This window comes from Carassius carassius, chromosome 3, assembly GCF_963082965.1.
Source record: "Carassius carassius chromosome 3, fCarCar2.1, whole genome shotgun sequence".
In the NCBI taxonomy this organism is placed as follows: domain Eukaryota; kingdom Metazoa; phylum Chordata; class Actinopteri; order Cypriniformes; family Cyprinidae; genus Carassius; species Carassius carassius.
Window position 1 is genome coordinate 18,501,910 of NC_081757.1, and position 19,721 is coordinate 18,521,630.

The window sequence follows — 19,721 nt, forward strand, 5'->3', positions numbered from 1 at the left end:
ATGGTGAAGCGGTGGCTTACATAGTTCTAGCCACGCCTATTTTGGCGCGCTCTGACGTCCAATGGGCGCGAAGCGCCCCCATTGGTTCGTTCCTCTCCGCCGCCTCACCATAGGTTGCTGCAGTTGCCGCAGCACAGCCAATAAGCGCGCGAGCCGCTTCGCTTGGGTCTGCTGTGCTGCAGCACTGAGTTTTACATTATTTAAAAATTAAGGATAATTTTTGGCTTCATATTCTCGAGAAAAGGGGACCTTTTCCCATAGCGTAAGCTAGCTTACGCAGTACTCGTTCCCTCATCTCAGGGAACCGAGGTTACGCTAGTAACCGAGTACGATATGTATGTATATATATATATATATATATATATATATATATATATATATATATGTATATATATATATATATATATATATATGCTTTATATACATTTATTGTATTAACATTACGTTGTAAACATGTAATAGGCTACCAGACTGCTACTCATTCACTGACAGCATCAGTCCGAGTAGTTAAACATTTATATTTTAACTCTGTCGTAGTCGTAATCTATTTAACTATTTATTGAGCTTCAGTCGGAGACAAATGAAGAAAAATAAATTAATGGCCTGTAGCCTGTAGTTCACGCCGCCGAGCGCTAGGCGTCGCTATTTGAATCCTGGAGCTCCGTAGAAGGCGCTCCGACACGAAACAAAGAGCAGACTGCTCAAGCACTGACCTGACTGAACCGCCAGCTTTACTTTAAATGATGGGCAAAAAGCACAAGAAACACAAATCAGAGAAGCACACACACGACGGTAGGTCACTCACGATTCATTCACCATGCTGGAGAATATTTGACTAACGTTATAGACTGAAAACCTGCTGTAAGGTACATTATAACCTCAGATGAGCTTATGAAGCACTAACGTACTCGGACTGATGCTGTCAGGGAATAAGTAACAGTCTGATATTACATGTTTACAACGTGATATTAATACAGTAAATGTACCAATTTGAGCCGGTTTATAAAGACTAATGTAATATGTGATTTCTCATTAGATTTATTTAAAGGCTAACAAGCTGGTTAACATTTGTTTTGCTCCGGAAACAGCAGCTTTTGCTTAAAACATAAGATTAGTAAAGTCAGCACCAGAATCAGTTTTAGGTTCTTTTCCATAAATGTCTTAAATGTAATTACTGTTAGAACCAGATGAAAATACATTGAGCATCACGCATTTTAATGAACAATAATAATCAAACAATTATTTTTATTTGTTATGTGGGTTTAAAAGAGAGGATATTTTAAACTCTGATACATACAGTAGTCTGAGAGAAGAGTAGCTCCTCTCAAAAGAGACAATTATTTGTTAGTGCTAAAATGGGCAACAAAATAATATATTTTAATATGATAAAAGGTTTCCCTAGTTGGGTTTTGTAACAAAAGCCAGATAAAGAGACACAGGACATACCAGGAGTTCAAATCAGATTCAGTTTATACATTTTGGTAATGAATGGATTGAACAGTATTACAATATTGTTGTATTAAATAACAATATTGACATTAGGCAACTCACTTGTGTGTCTGGTCTTTCAGAGCGTCCTCTGAAGCTGGTGTTGAAAGTGGCTGGGAATGAGGTCACCACCGGCAGCCCTAGCCTCGAGAGCGTTTACGACGACTCTGTAGATTACGACAAACACAAAGACAAGAAAAAGAAGAAGAAAAAGAAGGATGAGAAGGACAGAGCCAGTCCTCCAGTGTCACTGGCTGAAAAAAAGAAAAAGGTGAGATATGAATGAATACTGTGTTTTAGTGCTTTACTTGTTTTGTTTACTTGCTAACGACATCCTCATATATGTGATGTGTTATGTTTTATAGATGACCAAAAAAAGAAAGGGCCCAGACTCCGATGTGTCCCAGGACAAGCCCCTCACTCCCTCACTTGCCAGAATGGAAGGTAGAGCTGTGCACCCTTTCATGGTTTAGAGCTCATCTGTTCTAATGATGTTGTTTTGAAGGTCTGTGTGCTTGTGCTGATTATCTGTTGATTATTATGGCTTTTTGTAATTCCTCAGAAAAAGAGCAGACGCCTCTACAGGAAGCTCTGAGTCAGCTCATTCGACAGCTCCAGAGGTAGGACTGAACCTGGATAACCCGTTGACAATCTATTTAGACAGGGTGTAGATTCATATGTAACTAAAGTGCACTGATATTCAAAGATTTTGAATTTAGAATGTTTTTTTTAAGTCTCTCATATCAAGAACACTGTAAAAACAGTAATATTGTAAAAAAAAAAATAATAATAACTCTTCTATATTAATATATTTTTGAATATAAATTATTTTTGTGATGGCAAAGCTAAATCTTCAGCAGCCATTACTCCAGTCTCCAGTGTCGCATGATCCTTCAGAAATGAATCTAATTGCTGTTTATAAAACATTTATTAGTATTGTCAGTGTGAGAAACTGTTATTCTGCTTAATATTCTTTTGTGGAAAACATAAATAAATTTTTTAAAATTCTTTGGTGAATAAAAAGTTTAAAAGAACATAATATTTATTTGAAATATAAATAATTAGTAACACTATACATACATTTACTGTTACTTTTGATCAATTGATCCTTGATGAATAGAAGTATTATTACAATAAAAAAACATACAGTAAGTTATTGATCCAAACCTTTGAAAGGCAGTGTATAGCCTATAACTTTGAAACCGTTCTCTAACACAATTACTTGCAAAAGTAGTATTTATCTGAGTACCTTATCGGACCTGTGTTGTGGGTATTACAGTCGCGGCCAAAAGTTTTGAGAATTACATAAATATTAGTTTTCAAAAAGTTTGCTGCTAAACTGCTTTTAGATCTTTGTTTCAGTTGTTTCTGTGATGTACTGAAATATAATTACAAGCACTTCATACGTTTCAAAGGCTTTTATCGACAATTACATGACATTTATGCAAAGAGTCAGTATTTGCAGTGTTGGCCCTTCTTTTTCAGGACCTCTGCAATTCGACTGGTTATGCTCTCAATCAACTTCTGAGCCAAATCCTGACTGATAGCAACCCATTCTTTCATAATCACTTCTTGGAGTTTGTCAGAATAAGTGGGTTTTTGTTTGTCCACCCGCCTCTTGAGGATTGACCACAAGTTCTTAATGGGATTAAGATCTGGGGAGTTTCCAGGCCATGGACCCAAAATTTCAACATTCTGGTCCCCGAGCCACTTAGTTATCTCTCTTGCCTTATGGCACGGTGCTCCATCGTGCTGGAAAATGCATTGTTCATCACCAAACTGTTGTTGGATTGTTGGAAGAAGTTGCTGTTGGAGGGTGTTTTGGTACCATTCTTTATTCATGGCTGTGTTTTTGGGCAGAATTGTGAGTGAGCCCACTCCCTTGGATGAGAAGCAACCCCACACATGAATGGTGTCAGGATGCTTTACTGTTGGCATGACACAGGACTGATGGTAGCGCTCACCTTTTCTTCTCCGGACAAGCCTTTTTCCAGATGCCCCAAACAATCGGAAAGGGGCTTCATCGGAGAATATGACTTTGCCCCAGTCCTCAGCAGTCCATTCACTATACTTTCTGCAGAAGATCAATCTGTCCCTGATGGTTTTTTTTGGAGAGAAGTGGCTTCTTTGCTGCCCTTCTTGACACCAGGCCATCTTCCAAAAGTCTTGGCCTCACTGTGCGTGCAGATGCGCTCACACCTGCCTGCTGCCATTCCTGAGCAAGCTCTGCACTGGTGGCACTCCGATCCCGCAGCTGAATCCTCTTTAGGAGATGATCCTGGCGCTTGCTGGACTTTCTTGGATGCCCTGAAGCCTTCTTTACAAGAATTGAACCTCTTTCCTTGAAGTTCTTGATGATCCTATAAATTGTTGATTTAGGTGCAATCTTAGTAGCCACAATATCCTTGCCTGTGAAGCCATTTTTATGCAACGCAATGATGGCTGCACGCGTTTCTTTGCAGGTCACCATGGTTAACAAAGGAAGAACAATGATTTCAAGCATCACCCTTCTTTTAACATGTCAAGTCTGCCATTCTAACCCAATCAGCCTGACATAATGATCTCCAGCCTTGTGCTCGTCAACATTCTCACCTGAGTTAACAAGACGATTACTGAAATGATCTCAGCAGGTCCTTTAATGACAGCAATGAAATGCAGTGGAAAGTGGAAAGTTTTTTTGGGATTAAGTTAATTTTCATGGCAAAGAAGGACTATGCAATTCATCTGATCACTCTTCATAACATTCTGGAGTATATGCAAATTGCTATTATAAAAACTTAAGCAGCAACTTTTCCAATTTCCAATATTTATGTAATTCTCAAAACTTTTGGCCACGACTGTATACTGCGGCTTATGATCATAATCCTGTCTATAACTACTGCGAATGAAAGCCAAACGCTGTTGGCTGCTGTTTATTGCAGGAAGGACCCAAGTGCGTTCTTCTCATTTCCTGTGACAGACCTGATCGCTCCAGCATACTCTCTCATTATAAAGAGACCCATGGACTTCAGCACTATGAAGGAGAAAGTGAAGAAGGAGCGATACCAGTCACTTGAGGAGCTCAAGGTAATATGTTACCAGATCACAGACTGGAACGAAGTAGTTGAATGATTGAATATGCCAGCTGCTTTCATTTGCAGAGAGTAGAAGATTTGAATTAGTCATAGAACATATGATGAAGGTCATTTAGACAAAAATATATCTTGTTCATTTTGACAAAATAGTTGACTATTCTGTACTGTTCCTCCCACAGCTGGATTTCAAAGTGATGTGTGAGAATGCTATGATCTACAACAAACCAGAGACGATTTACTACAAAGCTGCAAAGAAACTCCTTCACTCCGGAATGAAGATCTTGAGCACGGTGAGTTGGAAAAACCTGAACAATTGTATCGGAACTTGTTTTGTGAAACCAAACATGTTTTCACAGCAGAGGGCACTGGTGTGCTGTGTACAGTATGATCCTATCACTAGTGTGGTTGGAATAAAGTTCTACCTCTTTAGTTATACATATTCAAATCCATCAAACTGACAAAGTTGGGAATCTTGCACATATGGAAGTTAACTGTGTGTGTGCTTTTAGGAGAGACTGGACAGTTTAAAACAGAGCATCGAGTTCATGGCTGGCCTGCAGACATCCAGCAGTCATTCAGCAGAAGATGGAGAGGATGAGGGCGGGACATCAGACGCTGCCAAAGAGAACTCATCTGTTATGGACACAAGTGACAACTCCCAATCACCCCGTGTCGGGAACAAAGATACGCCAAGGTATGAATAGTGTGCTTCCGTTTTTCTGCTTATTATCTAGGACTAGTTTGTCTAGAACCGTGGTGGCCAAACTTGTTCATTGAGGGCCTCTGACCTGGAAAGTTCAGCTCCAAGTCTAGTTGAACACACCTGAACCAGCTAATCAAGACCTTCCGATTCTCTAGAAACTTCCAGGCCATTTCACATTAATGGTTTTATTTCATATATGGCGTGAACAGGCCTTAATCCTGCCTCATCATCAAAGGTCACCTGAGTTGAGGGTTTGGAGAAAATTTCTTCCTGTTGGTTACTTTTTTTTGTTACATAATGCATAGTTTAAAAATGAAAGACACAACATGGAAAAACATCTGTCTAAAGGTGTGTTTCTTGTGACACCACCTCCCTCGAAGGCATTCTAGATAAACCTAGATAAAATGAGGTTACATTTTCTCCATGTGGAAACGTATATCTGAAATATTCCCTGCATATGGACATCAAAACAGATATCTATATATATATGTATATATATATATATACCAGAAAATCATATTGGATTGTCTTCATATTTTGATTTCTAAAGGATAATATGACACTGAAGACTGGACTAATAGTTGCTGAAAAGTTAGCTTTTTCACAGGAATAAACCATTAAAAAATATATTCAAATAGAAAAGTTATTACATTATTTTACAATATTACTATTTTATTATGTTTTTAACCAATTCAATGCGGCAGTGGTGAAAAATATGAGATTGTTTAACAAATTACAAAAAAAAAAAAAAAGAAGATAATGTTAAAAGTTAATTTCAGACCCTTATCTTGGATATTAATTGGCTGCCATTACAGAGAATTGATTCCAGTCGTTATTTATCATGGTAGCCTGCCTGGAAAAAGGAGCGTGACTGTACATAAATGAGTGAGACAGTCAGTGAAATTATTTAAATGAATTATCAAATGCTTCTTTTCAGCTTTTGTTGTCGGTTTTCTAACTGTGCAGCAATTCACAATGGCTTTGTAACTGCATTCAGGGCTTCTGCTGCTGTATTGAAGCCAGTGAGACATTCCAGGATGTTGCCGGAGTGTTTGTTGGCTTTCTCTGTTTTACTCTCTCTTTTTGTTGCTTGCCAGTGCCTACGTAAATCGGCTTGGCTGCTGCAGTGACCAAGAGTCTTGGAATGCTTAAACATGTTGTGACTTGTAGGCCATCTGTAGCGCACGAGCTGCACGCTCTTTAAACACACACACTCCGTAGCTTTTCAGGGAGGATGACTCCTCTTCCTTCACACTACTCCACTGGGCCGGGTAGCAGCTTGACAACAAACTACACATTGATCTATTATGACATAACTTTTTATAATTTATCCAATCGCCGCTCTGACTGCAGAGTTAATTATAGACTTAGAATTCATTGAAGAAATGATGTGGCTCATATGTGCGGGATTTATTCACTTTGAAGGGGTATATATATCCAGAATTGAATCAGTGTTTGAATTGTTTGTGTAGCAGGGACAGTAAAGATGATGCTAAGAGCCAAGCAGAGAAAGACCTGGAGGAGATCAAGAAGATGGTTGAGGATTCTGAAGGGAAACTCTCAAACAGAAGCCTGCAGTGTGAGGTAAGAGTACAAGACCAGATCAGAGGAAGCATGTGTTATTGTACATCCCTCAAATGTGAGCTCATTCACTGAGGATGTCAGATAGCCGTTGATGAAGGGTCACTTTTCTTTGGGGTTGTTTTTTTTTGTATTTATTGTATTTTTTTATGAGCAGCTGGAGTTTGAGAGGAGGAAGTCTGATGGTTCAACCACTCTGGGCATTGTGAACCCCGCCGACCTGAGCGCTGGAGGTTTGTCACAATGAGAGTTCAAGAAAACAAGCAAATGTTCGACGTACGTTCAGTACAAGTGTACAGTTCATCATGTTTCCATGTTAGATCCAGGATACTGCCCAGTCAAATTGGGAATGATGGGAGGGAGACTGCAGACTGGAATCAACACCCTTCAGGGTTTCAAAGAGGACAAGAGAAACATGGTCACTCCAGGTAATATATAATAACTCTCCGTTCATTTTCTCACTTCTGTGTATCAGTCTCAACGCTCGGTACTCATATTCATTTTCCTGGAAAAACAACTTCATGGAAAAACTGTCTCGCTCTTCTGTGGCCTTACCTTCAGTCATGTGGAGAAGATCATGGGAGCGCTGCCTTATAATCTCTGTTTAAAAACCCATAGTTCAACTGCCAGAGGAATGTAATATTGTGTGCCAGAAAAATCTAATTGTTCCTGCTTTCAATAGGAAAAAAAATCACTGCTGAATCAGTGGACTTAAGTTCCTACTCATCTGTATTTTTATCTGTTAGCTATCTGTGGTGATTGTAATTTTTTTTTTTTACATATTTTTACCCTGAGTATTAGACTTCTGAGTGCCATTTGTTCCACACCACGCTACTGAAGTTCACTGAATCTGTAAAAGTCCCCACATGCCCATCTCTCTCTCTCTCTTTGCAGTTGCCTATATGAATTACTGCCCATTCAGCTCATATGCTCCTACCTATGACTCCAGTTTTGCCAATATCAGCAAAGAGGACTCTGATCTCATTTACTCCTTCTATGGAGAGGACAGCAGTCAGCCAGAATCTGAAAGGTGTGTGTATAGAATCAGCCAGATAATGAAACATATCCATCGATCGGTTTTTAGATGACCAAGCCACATGCATTTGTGTTATTTTGTGAACCTCTCAAACAATGAAGCCCTGATTCACACCCTTCCACCGTTCCCCTTGTGTTCCACAAATGTAGTTTGGATGTGTTTATGTGTAGCATTGCAGATTACCTGGCTAAATCGGAGGAACACATGAGCAGGTTGGCAGATAATGTATTGGACGCTTTGACCAGTGGAGAGCACTCAAGACAGCTGAAAGAAACAGAAACTGTAAGAAACCTCACTACACACTTAATTATCTGCATGGCGAAAAGAACACACGATATACCACTTATATTATATACTGTGTAATATCTATTTTGCACTCCTCAGGGTAATCTGCCCACGGAGGAGACTGCAGAGAAAGTAGACGCAACAGATGATGCTGAGGTAAAATGCTCTCATGTCCTCAGAAAATAATAATTCAGATGTCTAGAAGTACATACTAGTGTATAGCTCACATGAGTGGAAGTAAAGACACAAACCTGCTATTTAAAGGCAGCGTCAGAACCGCATGCTCTCTGCTCTGCAGCAGCTGTGTCAACACCAACCAACTTTCTCACTAATGGAAAGAATATTGCCTAGACGCACACAAACACGCTCCCCTGTCGGTTTTGACTTCCTCCTTCACTCACACTAATCTGTGTGTGAGGGTGCCGTAGACGTAGAGGAAAGGCAATCATGAGTCGTCTATGAACATACTGTAGCATTAGTCCGTGTGTGGAAGGCCGTCTTTGACAGTGGTTGTGTTAGCATACCTTAGCAGGGTGGTGCTACTGTTCAACACTGTTTTTAGCCGTCCAAACTTCACAAATAGCATAGGTTAAAACTATGTATTATACACTGGGCCAAGACAGCTGGGTTAAAAAAAGAACAAGAGGGGATTTTACGTTCTATATGTGACCCTGGAGCACAAAACCAGGCTTAAGTCGCTGGGGTATATTTGTAGCAGTAGCCAACAATTCATTGTGTGGGTCAAAATTCATTAGGATATTAAGTAAAGATCATGTTACATGAAGATATTTTGTAAATGTCCTACTGTAAATATATCAAAACGTAATTTTTGATTAGTAATATGAAGTTAAGGACTTCATTTGGACAACATTAAAGGCAATTTCTTTAATATTTAGATTATTATTTTTGCACCCCCAGATTCCAGATTTTCAAATAGTTATATCTTTGCTAAATATTGTCCGATCCTAACAAACCATACATCAATGGAAAGCTTTTATTATTCAGATGTATACATCTCAGTTTCAAAAAAATTATTGTGCTTCGTAAAATTTACAGAATGGAAATTAACAAATAATATGGCAGACAGTATAATAAAATAACCAATTGTGAATATAGCCATTTTATTTATGTTGTATTTGTCAAATGAACAATAATAAATTCTGTGTGTAACGGGTGCGAACACTGAACTGAATGCAAATTCACTGTGATCTAACTAGGGCTGTAGCTATCGAATATTTTAGTAATCGAGTATTCTACCAAAAATTCCGTCGATTAATCGAGTAATCGGATAAAATGTGTTTTTGCTTAATTACAGTGTAATATTAATTATGCAAAAGAAAATAAGACTCCTGGGTCTCTTAAAATGAACAGCCAAGTTTCCTTTTTTAGAAAAAAAATATTTTTATTTTTTAAATGCATAGAATGCAATGCATACATCAAAAATAAACATTATTACCCATTGTTTCTCTGTCTGTACTTGTACTGTGAACAATGACAATAAAGTTGACAGATGAATTAAGTGCATTTAAGTGCCATTCAGTTGTGGTTTTAAATAAAGCATTTTCTGAGATGCACATTAAACATTAAACACATAAAACATTCATTTAATTTATCTTTTAATTATTAAAAATTAACCTAACTTTTTGGTAAACAAAGGGGATTTACTATTTAAAATAAAACATGGAAGAAATGTTGTGAGATTAAACCTTAAAAAAATAATGTTTTTTTTTTTTAGTAGGCTATGTACATTCTGCTGAACAATAGTCTTTAACCGGACTTTTATTTTGACGAGTTGACGTACATTTACAGTTCTGTGTATGTGACGTGACGCTAGTTTTACTCAAATCAAACGGTCAAATGCTCATGAAGTGACTGTCAGAGCAGTTCTGCAGATGTTGTTCATGTGTTCACGTCTTATTTAGGGAGACAGCAGAAGCTGAAATTACCGGAGCGTCACGCGCGCTTCAGTGTGTTTAATAAAGGAATACGCGCTTCTGCTCCAATCATTAACAGAGACACGCAGAACATGCAGGATTCATATTTAAATAGACTGTTCCGGCTTAATATTTACAGATATTAGTCCATATCGTGATTTGATGTAAGTGCAATGACCTATTTTTGATTAATTCAGTCAAAATGTGGCAAATTCCGTGCCATTCCGCGGTAAACTGTAAATTCCGTTTTTATGACTGGATTCCGCGATTCCCTCCGCGTTTTCTGCATCGCGGAAATCATAGGGCCCTAGTTGTGGTATGCCAGCTCTATCTTGCAATGGACACACACCACGAAGTTCTCTTTGCGTTTGCCCGCGCGCTCAAATGAAAACACTGCTGACTCCTTGCAGTATGCGATTTCGGACGCAGCGCTTGTGTCTCCTTCTGCTTTGTGGGTGACGTAAACGCGTTGTGTCACGTTAAAAAAATCATCGCGAAAGAACCTGACGTGAGATTTAAAATAAATTAAAAGAAGCTTCGAGGCAGAGGAATTTGCCTCGATCATTTTTTGTAATCGAGTTACTCGAGTTACTCGAGGAATCGTTTCAGCCCTAGATCTAACTCACAATAGTAAAATCAGCTTCCATGCACTTGATGGACTTCTCTGTGCAATAGTTAACATATAGATACAATAACATTCAAAAGTTCAAAAGAAAAGAAACTGAAACTTTGGTCGAACTGACACCAATAGTATTTCTGATGTTCAATCCATGCCCTCCTCTTCACGCCTGTGTGTGTAGGTTGTTGTGTCAGAGCCCAGCAGTGGTGATAGTGTGACGGCTCTTGGTTCTTTGGGTTTGAATCCTGACCTGCTTCCTGAGAACTCCGACTCGGAAGGTAAAATCCCATTATTACATTTTTTGTTGTTTGAAATATGGATCATAATTCTTTTAGACATTTTATGTGTGATCAAACTCTGGAAATCAAGGCCCCAAGTTTTTTTTGTTTTCTTCAATTTATTAATGAACTCTTCTGGAGACACATCTTTCATGTGTATTATGCTGAATGAATTCATAATGATCCTCCTCTCTCTGCAGTGGAATGGAACATGTCAAATCAATAACACATATGAACCCCTTTCCCACCTATTAAACAGACTGATTTATCACAGTGAAAATTCCTCTTCCTCCATTAGGATCAGAGCATTTCCAGCAGAAGCTGGATGAGACAACAGTGTTGCTGAGGGAGCTGCAGAAGGTTCAGAAAGAAAGACTAAGCGCTAAACAGCCGCCAAACATCATCTGCTTACTGGCTCCTACTGCTAAAGAGCTGCAGCTTGGTACGAACACACACAAACAAACACAAAAGATGACCTGTGATGACCGTTCACTGCTCTCACGCTTTCAGAGACCAGACAAACACTTATTGGAAGGGATGTTTTTTGCCTGCCTCATGAGTTTGTATTTTTTTCCTTACTCAAGAAGTTTTAGTGAGTCAGTATTGTTGCACATTAACACATCTGTGGGTTTCAGCAGCGGTTTAAAAGCAGATTTTGTATCCTTCTTGCAGCGGAGAAAGTTACAGGTAACCTGGCCCAGCTGACCAGTCAGGTGACCCCTGGTGATGTGTGCAGTGTGTATGGTATCAGAAAGGCCATGGGGATCTCGCTACCTGACCATACTGCACAGGACTCGTTCATACACCTGACCGCAGGTAACACTAAGCAGCTTGGTCTTTTATCAGTTTTGTTGGTGAAATAACTGTTATGACAGTGCTCAGGAAACATTTATCTAAAGGAATGTGTGTTCTGTGTTTCAGTGGGAGATATGACTGAACCCATGGAGGGAGTGTGTTGAGATCCTCCATCACTGCAGTCGATCAGTTCTGCTTCTTCCATGTCATCCCTCAATGCTGCTGTTTCTAATTTACTTTTCTGTTTCATTAAATAAGCATCTTTTTTTAAGCATTTTGTGTTTTTTTTCTTAAGTTTAAAAAGCAAGTTATATAGCAATAAACAGTAAATAAAAAAATAAAAAAAAATTTAAAGGGATAGTTCACTCAAAACTGAAAATGTACATCATTTACTAATCCTCATGTTTTGGCACACAAATTAAGTTTTTTTTTTTCTCATCATTTTTGTCTTTCCACTGAAAGTCCACACAACCAAAACGTAACCACTTCTGAATTCACTCAAGACTTCACAAGAGCAAATTTAATTAAGGATTTTAAGAAGCACATCCATAAAGCTTTTCAAATATAGCAGATGGAAGCTCACATGTGCTTGCGAGCACTAACCTCATTCGTTCTCATACATCAACACGTTTAGAGTTTCCATTAACCATATTTTAAGTGCTGTATGTATGTGCGATTATCAATGTTTGTACTTTGATTTTGAAGACTAATGTCGGTCTTACGGGGTTATAATGAGATGAGTAATTGAGTAAATGAACCGTAGCAGCACGGGTAGTGTTTGTAAACTTTAGAATAAAATACGAAATGGTTTGAAAATTCTAGATTTAACATGAGAGCAGTTGACAGCGGCTTGTTCTCTCGTCTAGATTCACAAATCCTGTCATGCTTTGGGAGAATTATGTGTAAACCTTAAAGGAAATGAAACCAAGACCTCTGAATGTTGTTACATGTCGGCCCCGATGCTTTGATTTAAAGCCAAACTAAAGGTTTTTTGTTGTTGTCTACAAGGAATCATGGGTAATTCTAAAGGCCTTCATGTTTGGCAATGCCAGATTTATATAACCTCAAATGAGAAACATTTGCAATTACACATTTTAAATTAAAAGTAATTTTCCAAGTCTGAGATCTTCAGTAAGGTTCTTTTCCTCACAGCACTGGGAAATCATGCTGATTCGTGTTTCACGAGGACCCCTGGAGATTTGCTACTGTGGTAAGGCAACAAATCATAAATCTATGATAAATGAACTTGCTATAAACATATAAAGTGTAAAATGATTTATTCTGTAGCAATGCATACAAAACAGAGCATTCCTCACAAACAATGCATTACAGAAAGGCAGCGCAGAATCTCAAATCATGTAAATTCAGTCACTGTAACACTCTGAAAACCCAGAGAGGCGCATAAGATTTTCAATCTCAATTGAACATGTATGCCTATGGCTTCATCAGACAGACACTTCCCACTTTCACCAAGCATTCTCACAGAATAGAAGCAGAGACTGTCTACTGCAATGTAAGCTAAGATGCATGAATACATCCAACTTCAGATGAGTGAAGCCACAGAGCCATTTGGTCAAGATCTAAGACTAAAAAAGATGAAAGCACACTTTCACTTAAAGTAAATTGAATTTTCATTGTTGATATTTTTTCCCGGTATATGTAAACATTTCTTAATAGTTTTCGTTTGTAGCACGTTATGAAGCTAAGGAAGGCTCATCTCCAACATTCACAATCTCAACTCGAAGGCAACAGCACATCAACGCTGCTTGTCAATATTTGACATTCAAAACACTTGGCAGATGTTTTTTTTAAAGAAAAAAAAACAAAAAATCAAATCATCCACCATCTTGTTGGTCCAAAAGTTGACAGAAAGGTTTATAATAAGATACATATTATTTTACATGAGTAAAGAAATTCTAGATATCTTAACGTCGGCGGTGATGAGTTTGTGTGAGTCACGTGTTCCCTCTGCCTGCAAGCCAAAACCGTCCGACCAGCTCAGTCATCCCAAATCAGTCTTAATCCAACAGGATCAAGGCCACTATGACAGCAGTACCCAGAAAGTCTGAGAGCAATACCGAGAACCAGTATTTTCCTTCACCGAGCTCAGTTTCCCATAAGAGTATGGCAAAGTTCAGCTTGTGTTCATGTGAGATGTGTGTATGCATATGCTGCTGTATGTCGGAGAGTTTCAGTTCTCCAAATGCTGCCAAAACAAACTCCAACATGTTCGAGTTTGAAAGAATGTGCAGTTCTTTAGACATGCTCTAAAGAAACAAATCCAGTAGCAATAAAACATTCTTAAATGAAAACAAAGAGATCACATATAGGTTCCGGAGTCTGTGTGTATGTGTGCGTGTGTGTTTGAAGCTGTCAGCGGCAGAGACTTCAGTCTCAGCTCAGACCGATGCCCTGCTGTTTGCTGGAATCTGTGCACACAAAGAAGGTTTTGAGCTCTCCTTTGCCCTTCACATTGATCAGGCCACGACACTCACATGAATAGCCCAGCTTCTGCAGGACATCAGACGTCTCCTCTGTCACCTGCAACACAAACATGATCACCTTTTTATTCTATTTTAATGATTAAGCTATTTTGAAAATCTAAAAATGAAAAGAGAATCATGATCATGAGGTGAGTACTGTAAGAGTGATTCAGTGCATACCTGTATTTTACCCAGCTCTCCGGTGCTTTCCATCCGACTGGCCACATTCACAGTGTTTCCCCAGATATCATACTGTGGTTTCCTGGCTCCAATCACCCCTGCAATCACCGGGCCATGGTTTATACCTGCTCAAACAAACATGCACAGATCAGTGAACAAACTCTGCAAACATGACATTTATATGATGTTTAAAAATAGTACTACTCGTGCAGAATATTGCATTCCCACTTGCACTTCACGAATGACCCAAACTGAGTTCAGCATTTTCTGCAGTCTTTATTTATTTCAATTAACTTGATAAATCTCACTAAAACATTTTGGTTTTATTCCAATTAGCCCTAGACGGTTCTGTGTTTAGTGTCAGTGACATCACTCTTTAAACATCAAAATTGTGGCTCACAGACATAATTTGCATCCACTAACTTGAAGCTAAAGAAAAGGCAACACATTCACTATTTACTACAACTTTTCCCTCAATAAATTCCTATTTTGTTGCTTATTAATAGTTAGTAAGGTATTTGTTAAGTTTAGGTATTGGGTGGGATTAGGGATGTAGAAAAAGGCATTAATATGTGCTTAATTAGTACTAATAAATGGCTAATACTCATGCTAATAAGCAACTAGTTAAAAGAGCCTAAAATAGTGTTACCAGTAGATCTAGTGAGACAGTGAGTTTGATCCGCAAGCGGCTGCTGGAATGTGCTTTTCCCTTTTTCTAATAAAGTCTTTTAGATGGGATTTGTGTCTGTTATTATAATTTTTATCAGATCTCTGCCACAGATGGGCGATATGCACTCAGACTTTAAATGGAGCGTTTATGAAGTATTTCATGCCAGTTCCCGAGTGCATCTGTTACCCTGAGCAGCTCAAGATGCCCAAGATCTCTCTTATGAGCTGCCTCTGTGTTCAGTGAGATTTTTAGCTACATCCTGTACATATTGTTTCATTTTTAACCCTTAATGCAGAAGTAAAAAAAGAAATATCTACGCAATACCTGGAGGTAAAGTGTTTTTCATCTTGAGTCTGACTAAATGCAAGTATTAATTAAAGCTGCAAGCAGCAATTAAAGTGCCAAGCACACAACAGAGGTAAAATGAAGAGCTCATGAACGGTCTTTAATTAAGCAGTAAAGACCAGGGTTCTCCGAGAGCTACTTTACTGCAGACATCAGGTCCAACCTTGTTTCAACACAACTGTCTCTAATTTAGTAACCCTGAACACCTTCATTAGCTGGTTCAGGTGTGTTTGTTCAGGGTTGAAGCTGAACTATGCAGTATGGTAGCTCTCCAGGACCGGGGTTAGAGACCCTGTTAAAGAGATTTTTGCATTTTACTAAAAAATTTTGACCGACACACAAAAAGGTCTTTTTTTAATATCTTTTGACCAGTATGTAGCACTGTGCCAAACCTACTCATGTGCCCTCAGGTCATGCTTGTCATAACACATACCAAGTTTGGTCAGAATCTGCTGAAGTGTTCCAAAGGTATAGTCTCATATCCATTTTTGCGCAAACTTTTGTCAAATTGGTTAACATGCTTTATGAAAATGGTGTGGTATATCAAAAAGCTTTTGGTTACTTTTTGCCAGAATGCTCTGAAGATGATCTGAATTTGGTGAAAAATTGGACAAACCATCCAGGATGGTTCTATATTCTATATTCTAAATTGCAAAAAAGTTTTACTCGTAGAAATTTACATTTTGTTATGCATTCCAACCAAGAGATTTTGCTTTTAGACCGTACGGTTCAAAAGTTATAAGCTGAAACATGAGTGCAAATGTGTCGTGTTGATGGCGCAAGAGTTTGTTAGAATCTCAAAATTTTATGTGGTTAATTATGAGACTGTCCTCCATCTGTGTACCAAATTTCAGAACTTTACTGTATGCAGTTCTATAAGATAAGATTCATAACAATACGTTAATTTGTTTGTAAAATAGCCTACAGCATTTGTGGAATGCCACTCTGAATCTAACAAAATCAATCTTGTGATTTTTGGTCAAGCTGTAACAGGTGGTGGTACTGTGCCAAAACTACTCATGTGCTCTCAGGTCATACTTGGTATAACATGTACCAAGTTTCGTCAAAATCCGCTGATTCATTGCATTGCTATAGTCTCATTTCTATTTATGCATGAATTTTGTCAAATTTGTTAACGCACTTTGCTAGAACAGTTTGGTCTATTGGAAATATTTTGATAACTTTTTCCAGAATTGTCTGAAGATGATCACATTGTCTAGAATAAGAATGAAAACTTGATTTTTCTAAAAATGTTCCAAATTGCGAAAAATCTTAAATTGTAGAAATTTACTTTTAAGTATGCATTCAACTCTTTGCATTCTCTTTCAAAATTTTCTGTGGTTAATAATGAGACTGTCTTCTATCTGTGTGGCAAATTTCATAACTTTCCTGAAAATGGTTCTATGGGCTGCCATAGACTTCCAGAGCAGAAAAGGAGGAGGTGAAGATGGAGAAGACAGTGAAAGAGAAGAAGAAGACAACTAACGTATACAATATGTGCCTAAGCACCTTTGGTGCTTGGCTCCTTATTTAGACTCCAAGCAATAACTGAGTAATTAACAACAAAGTAGTATTGAGGTTTCATTGATCAGACTTACCAACACGAAGCCTGAATGTGTTGAAGGAGTGTCTGTTGATGCCGTCCAGCTTGCCGATCAGAGCAATGGCGAATTCCACCATGTTTCCTATCTGAGCATTTTGCCTCTCACGGTCCTGAGGACACAACAACGCTCAGTCAACCAAAACTATGTAAATTATGTAGGTTGAAGGACACTTTTGAAAAATGCTGGGTGACCAAGTCACAAGAGCTGGTCACTCTTTTCATTTTTCATAACAATACAGTCAATACAGTTTGCACAAATGTATTATTTAAATTCATAAATTCTTTCAGCATGTTAACTTCTCAGCTATGTTTGCTTCGCATGCTCTTATGTAAATAATATATAAAAAAAAGAAATTCACTATAATTTCTGTTAAGTCAAGAACGTGGCATTGTAATTAGATGCAGCAGTGTATACTTAGATTTAAATAAGAAGAAATTAATCAGTCTATTTTGCGTTAAATTGTGGTAGATTGGTTAATATCAAGCTTTTGAAATGCAGTCATATAAGATTTTTGCTACTTATTTTGAGGTTTAAATATTTTAATAATTGTTGCTATGTACCAGTCATAACAGCAATCCTGATGCTATACATTTATTAATACAGAACTAACAATGTATCTTTTTTTAAAGTAATAAGTAACCATTCTAATCAGCTACTTAACTGTAATTTACAGATATGTTTAACACCCTGCCTACACTCAAAGAAAGATGTGCCTTTCAATGTAATAGAAGTAGATATTTTCTTCCATATTGTGATTACTGGGGAAAAAGTGTAGGGCAATGATTAGGTTTGATCCACTGGTTGTAAATTATGATGGAGGCAGTTCTGAATGGCAGCTTGCAGTCGACTGTAAGAAAGGGGCAGAATTTAATCTGACTAAATGATTGGAAATTTCCAGCACGCTTTACATTTACATTTATTGTGGATTGAACGAATTTATGTATTTTATTCACAAAAGTTTTTGCCGTTCATTAAGTAAATCTTCTGTTTTAGTAACCCTTGAGCTAAGTCTCAGGATATGCAAATACTGTCACTGATTGGTGTACAATGACAGACAGCATACTCAAACTGCCTGCTTTCCATTTAGCAGCAAAGATGTGAGATAATAGCTACCAAATGTCAGAACTATGACAGCAAAAGCTTACAATTTAACAAAATGAACTGGTTTCTAAAACTACAATTAGCATGGGAGAGCATTCTCCTCCACTTTTTCTTGAATATTAAATACATGAGAGGTGAAGATAGTTGAGAAATGAATGCAGTGTAATCGTTTATGAATTTTATGAGTTCTTGTGTTTCCCTTTGCTCTGGATGTTAACATAGTGGTATGTGATAGTGCAGAACCTGGCTGCTTTGTTCTGGAGGTCCACTCAGTCCTGCAGCAGACATGTACGTGCTGCCGATGGTTTTAATCTTCTCCACACCACTGAACTTGGGCTTAGACAGCAACTGCAGGTAAAGTGAGGAGGGAAGGGCCAAGTGGATATCAGTGTTTCTGAGCAGTAGAAATGCATGCCATGGTGTATTCTTCTTACATTAAATGACAGAGATAGAATGAGAGAATAATAAGGAGTGAACGAAAATGAGGGAAAGCAGCCATACCACACTGAATCTCAGTACTAGCAATATGTGAAGCTGCCAGAACTGTTGGCCTAAACATTTTTATAGTCAGTCAACCCAGGGCCTTGTTGTTGTGGTGATCACAACAACAAAGGGTGAAGTCCTGGCCTTTTCCCTACTGACTCCTCAATCCAAAATCAGTTCACACAAAGAAGCAGTTGAAGTGATATGAGTGTGCATTTACACAACGGCTGACTCATTTCATTAAACTACCCCAGTGATAGCTGAGGTGACACCCTTAGAGTCTATTCATATACAATGAATCATTCATTCAGGGAATGACAGGAGAATAAAGACAGTGGAATAAGGAGATCAGCGAAAAAGCAGCACAGATGCATATACTTGGAGACATGAGACATGACATCACTCTGACCTCATCAAAGTCGGCGATGATCTCATTGAGGAGCCTCAAACACTCCAGTCCTTCTTTATTTATGTCACACTCAGTGTAGAACTCTTTGAAGTCTGGCACCGAGGCAAACATCACACATACACAGTCATATGACTTATAGTACAGGTCCTGGAGAAGAGGAACAGAGAGACACATGCAGCAAGAGATCAGTGCTTCTGTGTCGCAATAATTCACATGATACAACAGAAACAACAAAAAATGGTTTATGACAGGACATTCACAGACTATGTGTGTATATGTGTACAGGTATGAGGAACCACCGATACATGACATGGGTGTTTTGAGTAACAGGACAAAACTCATAAATCAGAGAGGCACAAAACTGAATGTACCAAGACACCTGATGAGTTGTTTCCCAAATAAAATCTGCATATTATAACAGTAAGAAAAGGAAATAATAATCAAATTCTATACATATTGGGCTATTGTTTAACAGGTCAGTAATATTTTTTAAAGACATTAATAGAAGGACATTAAATTTATATCAAAGCTGACAGTAAAGACTTGCATTCTTACAAAAAAAATACAAATTCTAAAAATATATATATTTTTAATTTTTAATCTGTTTATCTACAAATATTTGTTTCAATATTGATAATAATCATAAATGTTTT

The 19,721-nt window shown here is 38.1% G+C and overlaps 2 protein-coding genes across 6 annotated transcripts in view; one reads left to right on the forward strand and one right to left on the reverse strand.

The window, feature by feature from the left end:
* Positions 1–638: 638 nt before the first annotated feature.
* LOC132122165 (bromodomain-containing protein 7-like) lies at positions 639–12,062 on the forward strand. The gene is made up of 17 exons (XM_059532114.1): positions 639–792; positions 1,572–1,759; positions 1,854–1,932; positions 2,051–2,108; positions 4,410–4,554; positions 4,742–4,852; positions 5,072–5,256; positions 6,738–6,849; positions 7,004–7,079; positions 7,167–7,274; positions 7,741–7,876; positions 8,053–8,164; positions 8,267–8,323; positions 10,902–10,998; positions 11,297–11,440; positions 11,671–11,814; positions 11,920–12,062. The coding sequence occupies exons 1-17, from the start codon at positions 741–743 to the stop codon at positions 11,955–11,957; spliced, it is 1,842 nt and encodes a 613-aa protein (XP_059388097.1). The 5' UTR covers positions 639–740; the 3' UTR covers positions 11,958–12,062.
* Positions 12,063–13,053: 991 nt separating this feature from the next.
* Positions 13,054–19,721, reverse strand: part of adcy7 (adenylate cyclase 7) — a 39,379-nt gene continuing 32,711 nt past the window's right edge. For all 5 annotated transcript variants that reach the window (XM_059532068.1, XM_059532092.1, XM_059532084.1 and 2 more), the window contains 5 exons: positions 19,069–19,215; positions 18,420–18,524; positions 17,070–17,184; positions 14,457–14,581; positions 13,054–14,334 (listed from right to left, as the gene is read on the reverse strand). In XM_059532068.1, coding sequence (XP_059388051.1) covers positions 14,188–14,334; positions 14,457–14,581; positions 17,070–17,184; positions 18,420–18,524; positions 19,069–19,215 — 639 coding nt within the window. In that variant the 3' untranslated portion in view covers positions 13,054–14,187. The remainder of the gene's footprint in view (positions 14,335–14,456; positions 14,582–17,069; positions 17,185–18,419; positions 18,525–19,068; positions 19,216–19,721) is intronic.

Bases quoted from the DNA above. Each gene is read 5' to 3' on its own strand.
- LOC132122165 (XM_059532114.1), top strand. From the start codon at position 741: ATGATGGGCAAAAAGCACAAGAAACACAAATCAGAGAAGCACACACAC. The intron at 5,257-6,737 runs GTATGAATAGTG...TTGTTTGTGTAG, and splicing joins GGGAACAAAGATACGCCAAG to CAGGGACAGTAAAGATGATG. The intron at 11,441-11,670 runs GTACGAACACAC...TCCTTCTTGCAG, and splicing joins TGCTAAAGAGCTGCAGCTTG to CGGAGAAAGTTACAGGTAAC.